The sequence below is a fragment of the Diorhabda carinulata genome, chromosome 1 (assembly GCF_026250575.1).
Source record: "Diorhabda carinulata isolate Delta chromosome 1, icDioCari1.1, whole genome shotgun sequence".
NCBI classification, from domain to species: Eukaryota; Metazoa; Arthropoda; class Insecta; order Coleoptera; family Chrysomelidae; genus Diorhabda; species Diorhabda carinulata.
Window position 1 is genome coordinate 28,951,307 of NC_079460.1, and position 20,082 is coordinate 28,971,388.

At 28.8% G+C, this 20,082-nt stretch overlaps 1 protein-coding gene across 1 annotated transcript in view; it reads right to left on the bottom strand.

Annotated features, from left to right (window-relative positions):
• The window catches only part of LOC130894934 (uncharacterized), a 31,648-nt gene extending 18,369 nt beyond the window's left edge, over window positions 1-13,279 (bottom strand). Inside the window, exons 1-5 of the mRNA XM_057801984.1 lie at window positions 13,091-13,279; window positions 8,260-8,571; window positions 6,963-7,095; window positions 6,546-6,706; window positions 39-140 (exon numbers count right to left, since the gene is read on the bottom strand). Coding sequence (XP_057657967.1) covers window positions 39-140; window positions 6,546-6,706; window positions 6,963-7,095; window positions 8,260-8,571; window positions 13,091-13,163 — 781 coding nt within the window. The 5' untranslated portion in view covers window positions 13,164-13,279. The remainder of the gene's footprint in view (window positions 1-38; window positions 141-6,545; window positions 6,707-6,962; window positions 7,096-8,259; window positions 8,572-13,090) is intronic.
• Between the last annotated feature and the right edge of the window lie 6,803 nt (window positions 13,280-20,082).

Sequence of the window (20,082 nt, forward strand, 5' to 3'; positions counted from 1 at the left end):
TATATTCTTCATAAAGCTTATATGTAATAGATATTTACCATAATATATTGATCCCCATCCAGCAACTATACCATTTTGTCCTACGAAAGAGTTACTTCTCAAAGAATTTTCGATCGGCAAACAAATTGGCCATACTAAAGCTGAAAAGAGAAAAATGTTCATTTTTCGAGACATCGAACTAATACTAAATAGAGCAATTTACTTCCCCCAACACATTTAAAGCAATAAACACCTTCGCCATGCCAATCCTCTATATTCATTTAGAGATAAAATGATAGAACTAAGATCTGGACGAACCTAACAACAAAAAAAAATTAAGAGATAAAAACAGCCATGTCATACGTATAAACTGCAAGCAACACTCAACCATAGATAAAAATCTACGAGGAAGAGCCGATTGCCAATCGTGTACACTCGTCCTGTGAAATGACATCTACTGAAGGTCTGCCATCTTTGTGTGTCTATTACTTCACTGCCATTCTGTTACACTAAAAATCGTCGTGCTGAAATTCACCACCACTCATCTTCTTCAGTTTATGGTGAAGGTGTAAGAAATGATGCACATCTGTAGGCTTTTAAATACAAGAAGAACAATGTTCACGATACAGAACGATCTGTACGGCCTAACGTCATAAATGAACATTTGACACCAACAATTAATGAGGACATTTACTCAAACAAGCTAACAAACAACCTAAAAGAAAATCGTACCTCTAAGAACTGCAGAAAATCCTTGAAATGAAATTAATTTAATGCCAAATGAGATTTCCAAGTTAGTAATAAACTTGTTATTCGTTCTCATTACAATTTCTTCCACACACAAATCAATCTCTATTGACATATTTTTGTAAAATATGAGTTCAACAAGTCATTGCTGCTTTGCTTAATTGATTTTAGAGAGCACTGAATCTCTTCAATCAAATGGAAAGTTATCTTATCTTCTGCTATACTTTCAGGTGAATGGAACAAAAGGATTTAGAACTTTCAGACAATTCTAGCAGACATAAACATTGCAATGTTACTATACTGTTCATACTCGTTTATTTACATATATGCAGATAATATATTAGTTCACTTTATTCATGTAATTGAAATTGCCTTTTTCCTCACAAGAACAAATTGGCAATGGAAACTTCTAAATAAAATATTTGTAAAATATCGACAGAATTGGTAGTTTATATTTTTAGTCCTGTTTCATTTAATGATTGACTTAATTCAATGAAATTAAATTACTAATTGGAAAAACTCGCGCAATTCCATGTCACAATATGTAATCGTGACAATGAACTGGTTCCTTTAGAAGCTGAAACTTAACCTTCACCACATTTTGTTAGCAATATCGAATTTCAAGAATACAAGGCGTGACTAATAATTATGAGAATTGTTGAAATCAAGACAAAATAACATCCGTTATGGAAATCATAACGAAGTGGACACAAGTGAGCCGTTTTGTGCGATTAGAATGGAATAATATGTTCTTAATTGAATAATGAAAATAAATCCTTTTTTATATTGTCTATTGACAAAATTTAGACGAAGGTGTATATATTTAGACTTTTGAGTAACTCTACACCGTAAACCCCTCCAGCTACTCTTCATCTTAAAAAATGATCAATAAATATTTTAGAAATGAATTAAAAATTTTGCACACTAGTGAAGGAGCGATGACAATACACTAATTTGATCATTTCGTGACAATACCTTATTATGAGTTGGGCATAGAGTGTTCAGAAGGTGTAAGGCTAAACAGTTGATTATGTTATCTAAGTTCTTGGCTATTTTCTGATGGAAAACTAACAAAATAGCACTTAGCCGCCTATAGTCCTTATGAGGTATATGAATAGAACAGTAACATAATATTTATTTTATCGTCGACATTTTATTCTTATCATAAGAATAATGTTTCACTATAATTAATTTTAAAAGCATGCTTTTCAGATTTATTTTAAAATCTAATTTATTACACCAGATTGTGTATTTCTGTTATCAGTTTATCTGTTTCAAATAAATGAAGTAAATTCTCATGTAATATTTATGTTATATAAAGATACTATTCCAATATCAAATCAATTTTCAGGTATAGAATATTCCTTATAATAATCAAAAACCGATTATTTAATATCTCTTAATGTTTTTGTCAATTTTTGTCAATAAGGTGAAAAATTACTGAAAGCACACCTTAGGCGAAGACCATGTATTGTTATTCGTTAAATTTAAACATCTTGAAAGCAGTTAAGTCATACAAATAATAGTTTTAAACAAAAGAGTTGAACCTTTTGAAGCTCCAATATCGACAATATTGTAAAATACCAGAGTTATCGTAAAAATCAATGAACTTACAGTACTAATGCTTAGCAAAGACCTAAAACAAATCAAAACGATTTATCCGCAAATGACGACGTCCTAGCGGGTATGAATAAAATCCCTAAAATCTAAAGTTATTGCTTTATAATCTTTCATATCATTATATTACCTTTTCAAAAATGGAAATATCTATCTTTGTTTAAAATGTTGAAGAAATCGAATGAAACCGTCTAGATATTTTATGTATCAAGTATTTGGCTATAAAATAAAAAACAATAGAAAGTAACTTATTATTTTTTTCTCGAAATGTTCATTATTCTCTGAACAATGATAAATTTCGCTCTCTTTAACTTTTCGGAGAACTTCTGCCTGAAGCTCTCCACACACAGCTGTTCTACTTGTCATATTTTTCAAATCTTTAGGCTCTATATTATAAACGTTGTGGCCAGTCTATTGCTCCTTTTCGAATGATTATAACTAATCTGTATGGAGATATATCATTTAGGCATTGTTCAGCTAGAAGAAAGTAATTTGGTGTAGTACCAACTTGTTAGAAATATCTTCTTATATCTTCAGAACTAGTGTTTTTACAAAAAAATACAGTTTAGTTAAGTTACATTCTTTCTTAAAATAATTTTCAATAACTATTTTGCATCTTTATTTGTTGTTACACGAATTCAGTATGATTCATTTTTATTTATTAGAATAATACATTCCTAGAGAAGCCAGGATGGAGTTGTTTTATACCCATATTCCAGGTTCTACAAAGAAACAAGGTCTAACAAACAAATCCAATCCAAATAATAGTTGCCTTCTTTCTCCTCTAAATAGACGTTGGCGTATGCGAGAACGTTCTCCGAAAAAGGAACTTGAGGCCAGATCTAGTGTATATGGAGTTTGGTCAACCAATTGGAATTTTAGCCATAACGCTCATCGAAGTGTGAGAATGGCAGTGTCCTAATGGAAAAGTAATTTTTTGTTGTTCAAATCCTCTCCTCTTATTGTTTCACATTTTTTAAGATAGTCGAAAAGTACAATCCCATGGCTTATCCCAAAAAAAGTCACCACTTTTTCGGCCTTCGGCCTTTTTTGAAGGAGACTCAACCTTAGGAATCCACTGTCATGACTGTATTTTCGTTTCAGGAGAGCAGTGATGGATCCAGATTTCATATACAGTATGAATCGATACAAAAAAAACCGACTTTTTGCTTACATCAGTAAGACCTGAAAAAAGTGCTTTTAGCGAAATTTTTCGATGATATCTCTAGTTGTTGCAGTTTATGGTCGCCCCTACTTCTCGTCGACAAGTCGCAAGCCAAGCTGATACTACCATGTTTGAATTCAAATGGCCAAAATTTTCCAGTTGTAAATGATAGTACATTCTCTCCTTACACAGTATCTAACTCTTTTATTTGCGTAAGCATAATGCCCGTCAAAAACAAAAACTTAATGACATAATGACTTTTTTCATTTCCAGAAAAATCCTCACAACTATTTATACTACTATCAAACAGAAACTAAGTGTGCAAAATGGCTCAAATATCCATATATATGCATATGCATTGTGCATGGTTTTTAATTAACAACTTGTGGGAGCGTAGTAATAAAATACGAAAATTATTATTTTCAAAATGGAATCCTAACTTTCGAATATTTATATACGAGTATATTCAACGTCGGGAACTGAAATCTTTATGATTATGAATATGATATAAACAATATAATTGTTGTATATATTATATGAACAAATTGAAAAAATTACTTACATTATTTATTGAAGATTATGGTAAAGTTGTTATAAAACGGTAATAAAATAATATCTAAACAGAAGCTCAGTCAAAAAACAAGTTTCACATTAACATTCAACCAAATTATGGATTTTGTTAATATCTTTTTAAATTGAAGGTTGCTACGACTGACGTTTTTTTTTTTCAAACGTATATAATCTATGATACGCCTAGATTTCACTAAGATTATTTAAATCGCTGTTTTTAGTAATATGATGATTATCTTGAACAATATATGCTGTTTCCAAGATCAGAGGTTTTTGCTTGTTATTTTTTGTTGTTAAGACTATGGATTATTAATCTGAAACATACTTTGTGGATATTAGACTAGATTTTGTTGCCTCAGATCACCATCACAGTTTCAAAACAATCTCCTGGTTTATTAAAGCAAGTAACTACATCATTACCAACAAAATAAAATTCAAATGTATAATCTGGAAAACCAATTGAACAATTGGACATAGGAATCTTGTTAAGCATTTTCAATTAAATTCTATTTAAAAGTTTCCACTTTCGGTAAGTCCGACAACATACTTTTATAGAAAAATGTGAAGAACTGCGAGTACCTAAGCAGGCAAATAGAAAGGAAATTGATAGTCGCTTTCGTGTGAAGTTATTAGAATATCAATTTGTTTCATTAAATTAAATTAAATTATGAGGATTTTATAATATTATTATTAACTGCTCTTCACTACAATAAGTCTTTTCAATTTAGTACTCTTATCTATCGAAATTTCTTAATGAGCATTTTGATTTGTGATTATTTACCAGTTATACGACTTATACCATTTGGTAATAAATATTTATATTACCATTTAAAATTTCATTAGCTGAATATTTTATAATAATCGAATGAAGAATACTAATAGTATTGTTAATATTCAAGTATTTATCAATTGATTTGCATAATTCCAACCTGATTTTTCAATTATCTGGAATACACGCTCGTTTTGAATAATAATACGAAACATAAACAATACGATAAATTGAAAAAATACTCATCATTTCTACTGAGATATAAGAATATTCTAATTACAATAAATACAATATAAACCGCAAAGGTGATGAAACTCAATTTTAAACTATATATCTCGAGGGCTGATATGATCTCTAGCACATGATATGATGTACGTTAATGAATGACTTTTCACTCGTTTCATAACTCTTATTGCTCGTTCAAACACACCGAAAAGTTAGACCAAACAATATATGTACGAACAAAAAATCGACCGAAATCGGTCAATTAATCCAAAAATAATAACTTCGTTGCCGTTTTTGCTAAAGACAACATTATCAATTCGCTTGTCGATTGCAATTCCACAAATCAACGTGAAATTTATTTTGTTTGAAAAAGAATTCTTCGGAGTGGTTATTTAAAGAAATACGATACTATACCTGCAGACTTCTCTAACGAAACGTCTTCCCAAAAATCCAGAAACAAAGAGTTTCTTCCAATTTTCTAAAAAAAAATTCTTAGCCAGAAATGCAACCTCTTGCAGAACTGCATGAACCCCATGAACGTTTTGAAAATCAAATGTGGTCTAATGACACATCATTTAAAATTAATTTCTCTACACCATTATGCTTTTTTTATTTATGCAATTACTTTGAAGATATCATAGCTTTTAATAATTTATTTGTTGAATCTCAGAAATAATACCAAAGAAATGAAATTTCTTGAAATTAAATAATTATATGTTCGAAATGACCGCCTTTTGATGATACAATTTGGAAATTTTAATGTGCATTCTGTCGCAACTCTAAAAGAGCTGCAGGTAGAGTGACGTGTATTTTTGATATGTGTCCCCATGAACAGTGATTTAAAGAGAGTTCAGATGATTTGACCGGCCACTCAATAGGACCCCCACACAACAATTTTTGTTTTTTAACTGACGAGTTAGGAGATTCAAGTTGTTAATGGAACACCATTTATGGATTAGGACTGTTTGTTTAAAACGGTCTTGTGTGCTGTGCTTTATTTTTTATCACAAAGCTGGTGTTCTCAAGACTATGCTTCCACACAGAAAATTACATTTGAGTATAAATAAAAAGGATTTCAATAATGACTTCAAACAGCTTATTACAGAAAAACATGTTTTAACAGCTGTTCATTGCTGTACATCAGATTTGTAAGTTTTATTTCCGACACTTTCTTGACCGTGTTATTGTGATGATATCACTAACTATAAGACAACATAAATTTATGAAACTTTTAAAAATGAATATTTATATTAAATACAAAACTATAATATCACTTGTATCTCAAGGCAGAATTATATATTATAACATCACACAACTCTTGAAAGCATTAATAACTTCAATGAATGCATCAAATTATTTAATCGTTAAAGTTAATCGAAAACATATCTGTATTTGATACTAAGCTCATTCTCCAATTTAGTTGTTCTATAATACTGATAGGAAAACATGTATAGGTACGCAACTTATACTTACGGTTATTTGGTTTCTTCGATAGTGTTAGTATTGCTATATCATTAGTGAATTGTACATCGCTAAAGTTCTCATGCCGTTTAACACTTGTTATTGATATATCTTCGGGAGTAGCTCCATCCGTTTCGTCAAAAATAATATATTCACCTACCCTAGCCAAGTATCTAAAAAAGTTTAAGCTATAGAAATATACATCCTATGATGCAATGTAATGACAGCCTTTTTCTAATATTTTATTTAATAGGTTTGCACTATGAACTTAAAATGAAAATGTAACTGTATATGCACGCTATTGACACTTTATCAATAAAATTCATTATAATCCGTCATGTATTATTTAAGAGGAATATGAACAATTCGCTATTATCAGAATCAAATTATTTATTCTTTCTAGAAAGCGTCATAGGAAAAAAAACTTACAAATCTGGTGTACAGCAATGAGCAGCTGTTAAAACATGTTTTTCTGTAATAAGTGTTCCTCCACAACGCCATTTAGGGATAATTGGATTTTTCACGTTTCGGTATCCCAAAATAACCATAAAGGGAAATTCGTCTGAAACAAATATAACATAAATATGCTATCAATTCGTGTTACACGGGGAAATATTAATTTTACGTAGAATATTCTAGACGAAACGGCCTTAAAATATTAGACTGATAGATTCTACGAAGCTTGTGGCCTATTCAACTGCAACCATTTCAGGCTGAATCTTTTATGTAATTTCTTACCAGTGACAAATTAATTTATATATATATATATATATATATATATATATATAAATACTGACGGTATTTTATTTACACTCCACCAAGCTGGCAACGACTCCCTTAGTAGTAATGGCTTTATAATGGAGAGTACCCTTGAAGTTTCGACCTAATTTCGGTCTTTATAAATAAACTCCTCAATATATCACTTTCACATGAATATCAAAATAATATCTGTTTAAATCATACTAAAAAGTTTTTACACTTAGTTGTCAAATAACAAAAAAAAGCAGCCGTTAGTTGAAATTATTCATATTTACATGAAAATTTACAAAATAGAAGTATCAATTTTATTTAAATTGCTTAGGTCTTTTTTATCATTGATAGTTTATTTGAACCATTTCTACAAATTAATCTTTATCCCGTATTTGATTCTGTGCCAATAATTTTTTATAACTAAATGTATGTTTTGTTTGGTTTATGCAGTCTCATTTTTTATTTTATTAATTATTTTTTCATCTATTTTCTAAATAGTGATATGTTTGTCCTATGTAAATAGAGTCACAATTTTAAAACGAACCTGATCGATAAAATTACTTCTTTCGTTAAATATTCTTTAATTGTATTATGTCCTTTATGACTCACTCTAATACCATATTTATTAAAATCTATCAGTTCTATCAGCCAAATTAATAATGTGGGATAGGATGACATGAATTTAAGTTTAAATATTTTGGGAACCGAATTGATTTTGTATACTATTCTGTTTTTATTCTTAATTTGATAAAACGAGACATCAAGAAAATTAATTTCATTATATTGTTTAATCTCGATAGTGAAGTTTTTTATGATAAGAATCTAATGCTTAACTCATATTTCCAATTTTATATTTTGATACAGCACACTTAAATGAAAAACAATGGATTGTGTGAAAAAAATTATAATGAAATATTATATGCATATAAATCCAAAAACAATTTTAATTATGAATTGTTTTAATAAATGAACTTACTTAAAGCTGCAGGTACGCCTCCAACAACTCTAGGGTTCGTTACATTACTTAAACCACATGAAGGTTTAGTTGGTAACTTTGGGTGATTCTGGTCATTATTCATAATGTTCCTGTCACCTACAATAACTTTATCTAGTTGAGGACAACACACCATCGGATCATTTCCGTCGAATCCACATGTAGAACCTCGCAGATACTCTACTGTCTGAGGATCTGTTTGATGTGTAACAAGTAAATGAATCATATAGGGACATTTCTTAATGTTAATACATGTACCAGATTCCTTTTTGGGAGTATAACATGTCGATACATCTGAAAATAATAAGAAAACACTTCGGTATATATAATTTTTCCTTTAATGTTATTACACACCAATCCCATAGTCACGTGCGCTGTGTTGTTAAAGAGTTATTAATGTATTATATTTAACACGTAACTGAATCGTATGGAACGGAATACTTTCAATTTAAACAATTACTATCCACACTAAGGATTGTGAAACAGCTCGTCAAGCTGTTCCTGTCCTAGTACTTCAGAAGAAGGGCCTACATCTACATTTAATATAAAAAAATGTAGTTTCTACTGCTGGGAATGATTTCAGAATGCCAGTCTGCAACAATCTAGATATAGGTCTCCAAAATGGTACACATTTCTCAAGCGAATTAAAATTCGATTTGCTAGAAAACTCAACCAGAACTGCATACATTTCCTTCTGGACAAAGGAACTTAAAGTTCCAAAAGCTATGGCAAGCCGAAATTTCTCCGCTAGGCTATTCAGAATTATAATAAGTTGCCTTTTATATATAGTTTGCTATTTTTGTGAATAAAATTTCTAATAATTTGTAACTCATTTAATAAAAAATTTAGAATTTATACTATTTTCATTTTTAAGGCAAAAATGGCACGTTTCAAGTACGATTTTAATAAGGTTAGAAAAATCATGCTAAGCTTATGAGATTTTCCAAGGTGATGATTACGCAGATAGTTTTAAGTATGACAATCTTAATAGTATTTCGAAACGTACAGTCATTTTAAATTAATAATACGGTTTACGCTACCACTACACAACACTCACAAACATACCATCTGATACGCGTTTCGATAACCAAGATATTGCCTTCAGTGGCCGAAGTGGTGATGTAAACAGTGTGATAAGTATTTATACGTATTACACAGATATGAATAGATTTGAAACTTCATGACAAATGTCTCTAAACCATAACATCATTTTTCTTCGCAGTAGACATTCATAAAATGGAGTACACATTTATAATAACAAGCTCGACATTTTTTCTGTCAAGGAATTCATTCCAAATTAATCTCAAATTATTGTAGAAAATAATCTTGCGAATGAATTGATTTATAACTACGTTTATCACTAAAAAAGCTGAAGGAAAAATTAGATTTATTCCTTCCAACCGAAAATTAGAATTTTTTATCAAGTTCCAATAAACTCATGAATTTTTAGGATATCCAGATATCAAGGTGTTATTGGTACAAGCACCAATTCTAGAATGAAAAATATGATACTATAAAATACATGCAAAAAGAAAATTTCGGTAGGCCGCTACGTAAATCGATTATTCCGGCATATGATTTACAAGTAGATAGAATAGTCAATAGTGTTGAAACTTTTCCGAGAAGTTTCATAATTATCACGCAATACAATTTTTATGATAAGCTCATTGTTAAACTACTCACATAAAAAGAAAACTTAATCAATTCCAGTAACGTGTAAATATGGTTAATAAAGTATAGTCATAAATTCTGAAGTGACAAATATTATCCTGCTTCTGAATAGGATACTGAAATAATGAGTAATGGATTATTTATTCTATTCCAAGGCTTGTTTGAATACGCATAAATGAAGGTGCATGCTATCAAGATGATATTATAACTATAGTACTGGTCATATTTTGTACTGGATGAATTTTATTTCACGTGAAAGCTACTAAAACATTTAATCAATCTTCTCAGACATTTTAACAACTATTACTTTAGAACAATGCTTCTCAATAACGATTTCTTCACTTCAGGAATGCTATTAAATTCAATTGAAGAAGTTGTCAGTAGGACAAAGAGAAGCAAACTCTAACCACTTTTGAATCCAAGGTTCCATTTATACCATAAACCTAAAGTCTAACATGAGCTCTTTTAATCGTAACGCAATATTTGAGACAGAAGTTTTATACAAGATATAAATCACGAAACATATTCAAGTAAGATAAACTAACATGAAACAAGAACTAACTCTCAAACTCTGCTTTATTATAAAGTCCAGTTGTGCCACCAACTCACTGAAGTGTTAGTAGGTTTGCTTTTGAAAGGCATGTGCACAGAATTATTGGAATAGTAGTTACGGGTATATCGCTTAAGATATCGGATCAACACTTGTGTTTACTAAGATAGCTGGCCGTTATCTCATTATTGGAAAAATCGTTATGCCTAGGCATTATTTGATAAATAACTATTACACTTGTTAATTACTAAATTGTTAATAAATGGTATACTAATGTATTACTTATTATTATTATTATTATTATTATTATCATTATCATTATTATTATTATTATTATCATTATTATTATTATTATTATTATTATTATTATTATTATTATTATTATTATGATTATTATTATTATTATTATTGCTTCTACACAAACTGTCTAATAGCGACATAAGCCTACTTGAAAAGAAAACGAATTTTGATATTAAGAGATCTTTACGAAAGCGGATCACAAAGTGTATTTAAGTAAATGGTGGGCATTTTGAGCATTTGCTTTGAAGTTTTTTATTTTTGTTTACATATTTGTTATTGTGACATATTTAAGGAATAATAAAATATATATATATATATATATATATATATATATATATATATATATATAATATAAAAATAAATGACGTTTGAAAATGATGATTCAATGTTCGTGTCAATGTCAAATGAATTATACAAAATTCGTTTCAAAAAATTTGGGAATATGAGTTTTCATAAAAAAGTTTGTAAAGTATGTTTTTTTCATAAAAAATTTGATCAGAAATTTTTAGGATTCTATTTTCATCTGTTTGATTTAATTAATTTTAATGTTACGTAGGTGATATGAATGATAATTGATATATCTTCCAGAACTTATTGGTTTCCTATACCAGTCAATTAAAATGTTATTATTTTCGTTTCTTATAAATTTAGGATCAAGAAAAGGTAACGATTTTTCAGTATTTTCCTTTTCTATAGTAAATTGTATATAGGGATCGAAACTATTGAAGTAAAATAATAAATTATCAATTTCATTATATAGAAGGGATAAAATTATATCATCTACATACTTTTTAATTAAGAATAATTTGAAGGGTGAAACAGATATTACAAAGTCCAAGATATAATCCATTACATATATATATATATATATATATATATATATATATATATATATATTATTTTAAAAAATATGTTAATAGGTTATGTTGGAGTGACGGATAACCCTGTATACTTCTAATCAAAAAATTATTTTTTTCAATAGTTTTTTGTAAAGTTAAGTTACTTCATTTGAACAAAATTTATTTGAACATTGAATGGAAATTGGTTTCATATTGATGAAATTGATGGTAAAACACGTCTTGACAATATATTATCCATCTATCTTAGCTATCCCCACAATCTTTTCTGAAACTTCTCTACGATAATTCAAATTTTCATTTTATGTTTCAGTTATTGCAAAATCATAAAATATTACACGAATTACGTATCAATGGAATAGTTTTTAAATTGGCAATCATAAAAGAATGTCACAGTCTATTTAAATCATATGTCCGAATTTTTCAATAATGTTACAAAATAAGTAATACTAGTATCTACAAAAATATTTATATTTATAAGACTGAATGACCTGTAGAAAACGATCTTTTCTCTTATAGCGATAAGATATGAGGCTAAAAAATGATAAATATGCTGGTCAATTCTTATAATAATACTGCTAATAAATTAATATTATTAGAGGTTATACTGGATTAATTCATCAAAACATATTGAATACACCCTCCGATATTAAAAAAGTATATTCTCAAACAAAAAGTATAAATAGTGCAGTATAATGTAAAGATTTCCAATTTGTTCCTCTGAAAGGGCTTAGGGTTCTGTTGGGGTTTGTGTTAAAAATATTTCTTCATTAAAAATGATAATCAATATTGATATAGTTTTGAAAAATTGATTATATTATATACTGAACACGGTCAGCATATAAAGTATATTTTCCAAGCAAAAAGTTTGAACAGTGCGGAATAGGCTTGAGGACATTTAATAAAAAATATACGCATTAATTTTTTAAATAGTGTTATTTTGAAAAGGTATTAAAAATATACAATAACTACAAAATAAATATTTTCAACCCAAGTAAAATTGTGAATTCCATGACACAATACTGATTTGTTGAAATTTCTTGACTAAATTTGAACTTTTTTGCACAGCAAATAATTTTTGATCGGATTGTCATTGGCCTATCTGATAGTAGTTCCAAAATGTATATGAAAATAAGGTGAACTGTTCGGTTGTTGATACTTTTCAGACCATACCGAAGTATCGATTCACTTTATCAAACTTTTTATTTAAAATATTCCAGGGTTAATGTCCATAAAGCAAAAATATTACAGGTCTTAGCACTGATTAGGCCTAACACTCAACAAATTGTCTGCCTGTTAAAAATTTATTTGTAAAGATCACGTATCATTTTCCTTTTTATATTCAATATTGTTGTGTTTATTCATCGGTCTAAAAATAATTCTCATCTAACTAATCGAATTAACTTAATTAACTAACTACTTTTACGTTTCTTACCTTGTCCATGAACGCATGTAACTAATAAACTAGTGAATTTAAAAAAATAGAAAATTAGCACAAACTTAAACATACCCGCAAATAAAAGTTATCGCACATTTGAAACGGAGACTGTCGGTATGATTATAAAATGGTCAATCGCAAGAATTACATATTTATATCGACAGCTCGGGACTTGCCCGATGGTTTAGTCTAAACTGAAAATTAATATTTCACAATTACATTCATTTTTATAGTGGGAAAAGTGTATATTTCATTTACATCATTCTACGTTTTGTATACGAAATCTAATAAAATTCAAATATCAATATATGGTGAAACAATGCAAAACTTATCACTATGTCTTCAAGTGTTAGTATTTGAGTTATATAGTCGATGATATGAAAAGTAGAATTTTGGAATATTCACTCTTTATTATATGATCAAAATGATTAAATTCACCTTGTAAGTACATTGGTTAATCATGAAACTTTACGTTGTTACTATAACCATGATGTTTTGAATCTATTTTATGTATTTAAAAACTCTATCTTCTTTATGGCTTCTTATTAGAATGTTTATATGTAATTTCTTTAATTTATTAATTCTTCGACCGTTTGATATATTAATGCTTCTAAATGTTCTTGATTTTAGGTCTCTTCTGTTTTAAAATTAGTTGTTAAAACAGAAGAGACCTAAAATCATGAATATATATAAGCATTATATATGTAATTATATATAAATTTCATATTTGTCAGTGGTTTTTCTCGTTTATTATGAGGAAAGTTTATCTTGTTTAACAGTCAGTTATGACATCAAACATGAACTGTCACTTTACTTTCTTCAAACTTGATCATTTAGTCTTAAGGCAATTTTTGCAGCCATTATTATTTTTCATGAGCGTACATATTTTTTTTCAAGCTTCATATAGAGCAGTATATTATCCGAAAATTTCTTTCTTTATGCTTTATGCTCGATAATATCTTTATAACCTCTTGCATCATCATAATGATGGTTCTTTCCTATTATACAAATCTTTCTTCAATTTAACATCTTCTTGGCTTCTCTTCTCTAGTTGATAGGCTCTTTCTATTTGTCCACTATATTCTTACTCGGTAGTTTTTTTTGATTGCACTTACATTCTGATACTGCCTTTATCTACTTCGGTATTCTATCCTTCAGAATTTTCCAATTCTTCAATTTGGAAATGTGTTAGGTTGTTACTTTGAATAAGCTGCAATCCTTGATTCATTCTACAGTATTAACCCCACACTACCCGTATAGAGATATTTTTTCTCTGAAAAAATCTGGTTGTTACTTTTTCGTGATACGGGTCCATTGGTTTACAAATATGTTTTTCTTAAACTTGAAAGTAAGAGCGAGCTTTTTCAGAAGTGGACTTTTTGTCTAGTGCTATTTTATTAGGAAAAAAGGGAGCCTACGAAAGTCAAACCTTTCCAACTTCATTACATTGCAAAAGATTTCCTTTATAAATATGAAGCTCCTATCTACTGTTTTACGTTCCATGTGAGCTGCTTAACAATATTAGCTAATAGGCTACTGTTTAATTAAGAAGTATTATAATATACTAGGTTGATGGTTGAAGAGCTCGCTTAGATATATCGAAAATCAAATTAAATAGTCACCATGGTTTCTGTCTCACTCCAAATGTAAATGGTTTTAAAGAATATTCTGCGCAGAAACTACAGATTTCGATGACCTTAGCGTAGATTATTTGAGTTAGAAGACATTACTGAGTACTTGGCATAACATAAGTTTGTGCTGAAGTAACCTATCGGTTTTGAATAATTTAAGAGTGTTAATTTGTTGTGTTGTCAACGTATTACAGAACATAGATTGTCAAAAATTCAGTTCTAATAAAATCGTTACCAAACATTTCGACAAAACGAATTAGTAGCAATATTGATTGTTTAACACTACGAGTACCGAGTAACGTTGTTAGTGACTTAAAAATAAAAAAGCTAATGAGCAAAACATAGAGGGGATTAAGTAAACTGTCCATTGGAAAACTTAAAAAATAATGGAAAGCGAAAGAAACCGTGTTTTATGATCCATTAGTACATTTACTATTTTTTAAGCAAGTGAATTATGTTCAAATTTTAATTTCTGTGCCTTATTTGATTGTTTTATCATCAATATTGGATGGTATTCCGCGAAAATTTTATATGAATTAGAATGGTAAAATTAATATACCATTTAAGATTACACCTTGCCTCAGTTGATTACTTAATCAGACGTACGTAATATTTTTAATATTTGGATATAAAAAATGAAGATCATTTTCAAAAAGTACTTGAAATACGGTTTTTTGAAGGAATAATACGCACATCGAAAGCTTCGAGTGTAAAAATCTAACAATTTTATTTTTTCTAAAACTATCATTCTCATTTTTCGAATATATTGACATGCTTTTTTTTCTAATGAAATATGTTTAATCTAGTAACCTTCGTACCTGTTAACACGATATTTTTCCTCTAGATGGTCCGCTTCTGTCTTTAATTTTGCGTTGTATAATCAATCCGGTTACGTGTGTATTGCTTTTATTTCAATTATAAATTTATTTTTAGAATTTGAAAAAGTACTTGATCCTACAACTCTTTATAGATTCATAGGGCTATTTCAAGCACTCCGGTATCGAGAAAGTACTAGGAATTCATAATTCAGAAAGTCTGTTTGGATGAATTGTCGATATTATTTCTATATTTTTAATGTTCTTATATTACAAGGATTTTTGTGTTGCATACTCACACAATTATCTATTTAATTCTAAAAAGGAAAAAAAAAGAAACATTAAGTACAAATTAATATAGTCTGCACTGGCATTTACAAGCCATCACAGTAATCAAAATCATAGGAAGTGTACATTCACACTACTTACTCTTCAAGATATAAAAGATTTATTCATAATTTTAATTTTACTTTTATAACTTTTGCTTCATACGTTAGTTTTTCCATGGTTAATCATATGTATATATTTATAGTTTTATGTTCTCTTAATTCAGTTGTATAGTAAATTATAAGCTAAGAAAACTAGTGAAACAACCCGTCAGTTGATCAAATGTACTCACTGGTATAGAAAGGACTCTTCCATAAAGAATAGCACGGTCTACCTAACTTTTTAGTAAAATATAAACAAATAACATAATAATAAATAATGTGGTTTATTTCATGTACAATTTACTTTTTTCATACTGTTGTGTAAAGTCGACTTTACCTTGTACTTTACAGTGCTCTTAAATTCTCCCAATCCCAATATTTCCAAAAATTTACTGTGTCTGCCTTTGTTTACAATGTTACGTTAGTAACTTTTGATCATTTTTATTTTTTTAAATAATACGAGAATAATCAAAGGAGCTATTATTAGTAAAATTGTCAAATATGACATTTCGTATTTTAATATAATTTTGCTTTTTACTTAAAACCCAGAATAGTATGAAAAACAAGATATTATGGTATACTCAATATTACCGTTATTTTTGTGAATGTGACCAAGATGAAAGCTTCCTGTAATTTGTGACGTCACAAAATTTCATTGTGTGCGGTTAATTAAAGTAGACCTTCCTATTCCTTGTGCAAGAGCCTTGCTGGTATACTAGGGCAGAAAGGATATGATTACGACCGGGTCTTCCGGTCACTTCGTTCAGGGTCTAGACAATGAACCTGATTCGAATTACTTTCCGAACATCGTATCGGTTATTCCGATCTTAATCCGATATAAATATGAAATTGCAACTTCTTGACCATCGAATGTATATTATTTATTATATACAAGCTAAGTAATGAACAGCGTAGTACAAATCTGCCCTACTCTTTAAAATAATAATCATCAATGAACAAGACTCTTTTACTATAAATCTGTAGAGTTTGATGGCGGTTGTTATTTTAACTTTAATCACATGAGTGTTCTACAGAATTATGTGTATTCAATACCTATTTCTCTTCACAATTTATAAATAGCATCCTTTTGATCACACGCTCCGACATTTAACAATTTTGTTTACTTTAGACGAGGTCTTCCATTTGAAATTTTGACAATAATTCGACCTCAACGAAAATGAGCCATGCTTGATTGGTCATCATTAACGTAAATAGTAAGAATAACAATGTCATATTTTTTAATAAACATACATATAGTAATGAAATTTGCACCTTACCCAACCAATTTTATCCAAATCAAATGTAAAACAATTATTCCATTCCTCAGGAACTTATTTTAACCAAAACAGCTTTGATTCCTATATTTTATTAGTTCATCAACATTAGTTGCATGAAATTTGAGGTCTTTAAGGAATACAAATACATTATCATATGGCCTGAAACCGTTCAACGGCAATAGATAATAACAAAAACGTGTTTAGATTCTTATTATTGAACTGAAGATTAATTAATACCATATATTTGCATGAAACCCTTCGCAACAAGTCTCTCTTCATAAAAATATTGATTGAATTCATATCAAATCATATGGTAGACAAAACCAAACTGTAAACATTAGTTTTCTTATTATATTCAAAATTATTCACAAATAACAATAGAGGAATTTGTCGCATTATCAAATGTACATACAAATATGAAGGTAATTCACGATTTCATTTAGGTCTAAAATACACACATCAGTACCTATTATCTGCAGAAATGTCTACTTGCAATAACTTGTAAATTTGAAAAAAGGTTTTGATGGAAAACGATTGGATATAAATAAAGGATGTGAAAGCAGGTATTTTGATAAACCGAAAGATTCTTCTTTGGGTGGTTTGCAAAACTTGTGAGCTCGCTGGATAAAGTATTCGAAGATTTTTTAGAGTGACATAACTTTTTTCATAGCAAAGTTACTTCACCTTTATGTAAATCATATTCAATAAAGCCTCTCGCAACAATCATTATAAACTACAGTTACCTCATTATTTCCAAAAATCACAAATCTCACGATCATATAACAGAATAATGTAATTCTTGTACTAAAAATTGAATTTTTAATTTTGTCGTTATTCAGGTATTAAAAATACATTTTTCATTTCACTAGTTATACCGTTATTAGTAATAATAATAAATTTACTTGATAACAAGTGTTGAATATTTTCTGCTTTATCCAATTTGTAAATCAATTAAAAATTGTTTACAATTAATCATATGCGCATTATAACCAGAATTGATTAAAACAGAAATCACATTGATACAGCTTACCGAATTTGATAACGTTCTTGAAGTGGCCTTCAAGTTTGCCAAGAAAATTCGTTATCTGTAACTTCTATAGAAATATAGATAGTGAGCTGCTCTATATAGTTTGGAGTTTCTAAACGATTACTCAAATAACTAAATGTATTTTTTAATTTATAGCTTTTGTTTTTCTATGACCTGGTCTCTCACAATAAAACATTTATCTACTCCTAAATACTATATTAATTATTCAAATGCTTTTTAGCGATTATTAGTCCCTATAAACAAAGAACATGAATCATTATATATGTCTCATTATAATAAATCTGAAAGGATTTTAGGAATTCTTTACGAATCGAATATCAAAGTGGTTCTAAACTGTAGTGAAGAGGAATTTTTAGGTACACCTTTAGAAATAAAAAAAAATCCATTGCTCGTTGAATCCAAAAATAAGAAAAGGTGTTTACAAAAATCATTGTCGCATACAGAAAATTTATTTTTGGATAATTTTAGCGAACTTAACACTATATATGAAGCATCATATCTCTGTGGACTTTCTACTCCATGCTAAGAGCCACACTCGACATAAATATGGAATCAATATAAAGAATTATTTAAAACTATGGGCGTTTCTCGAACGTCCATCAATCAAAGTAACATGTAGCTGAGAAGGCAAAAATTTGATAATTTCATTAACAAAGCTCCTGATGAGAAATATCTGGCGTCGGAGGATCTAACAATAATTTAATTGTTTCTATCATCTAGCAATTACATAATTTATTTCTAGTCACTTTAATAAAGGGTATTATGGGTGCTTGTCGTACAACAGGATTGCATTTCAAGTAAAGTGCAAATTCAGAAGATCATGAATCTTTATACTCAATGTATCAAATACAAAAAAATTGTCAGAATATTTACCGTAACGGAAAATATTTCAATTTTCGTCCTACCAATATATCACAAACGATTTATGATTGAAATTTCGAAATGGAAAATATTACCTACAAAGAATTGGTATTATAAATTTGGACTATAATATATATACAGGGCATAAATTTATTCGTAGATGCTAGAAGAAATATAACTGCACCGGAACGCCATAGCAATTGACAATCAACTACTGCGGCTGAGGGATGCGTTAATGATTCCGAAAAAAATAAGGTAGATACTGCCATTAAAATTTATTAAATTTAAATTAAAATTAGAGGTAGATTTCTGAGCGATTATATTTATGAATGTTTAAAATTTTTCTTGTTTTTAATTAAAAAAAACCTATGAAAATTGAAGCTACATACATTTAAATCACAATAATGAAGTTAAATTATCTTAATAAAGATGATTCATCAAAATAGTTACAGTACTTTTTTTAAAAAAGGACATGTTCTATAGAAGGTCGTTATAATATTATTCTGTTCAAAAAATGAGTTTTTTCGATAAAATTTTTAAGATATATCAAAATTTCTTTCGCAGTACTAGAATCTTGGTATTTATTATTACTATACTCGTATCAACTTGCGGTAATACAAAACCAACACATTAACACTCGTTAAATAATAGACCAGTAATCATATATATCATTATGAGATAACTTTGGTCCGATTGTACTTTTATGTCATTTGAAATTTGTCATAGGTAAATGCACTGAGATTTACTGAATCATTATTAAAATTTCTCCTTCTAAATCTGCTTTAAAGAAAACTATTATAGCATTGATTGTAGATCTTCCAATTCTTCGGGCTTGTTTTCACACACTTTTTTAATGGGTTGAAATTCTTTTGGGAGTGATCTCAATAATTGACTAATATAGATCTTTCTTAACCAAGTGATAAAATGCT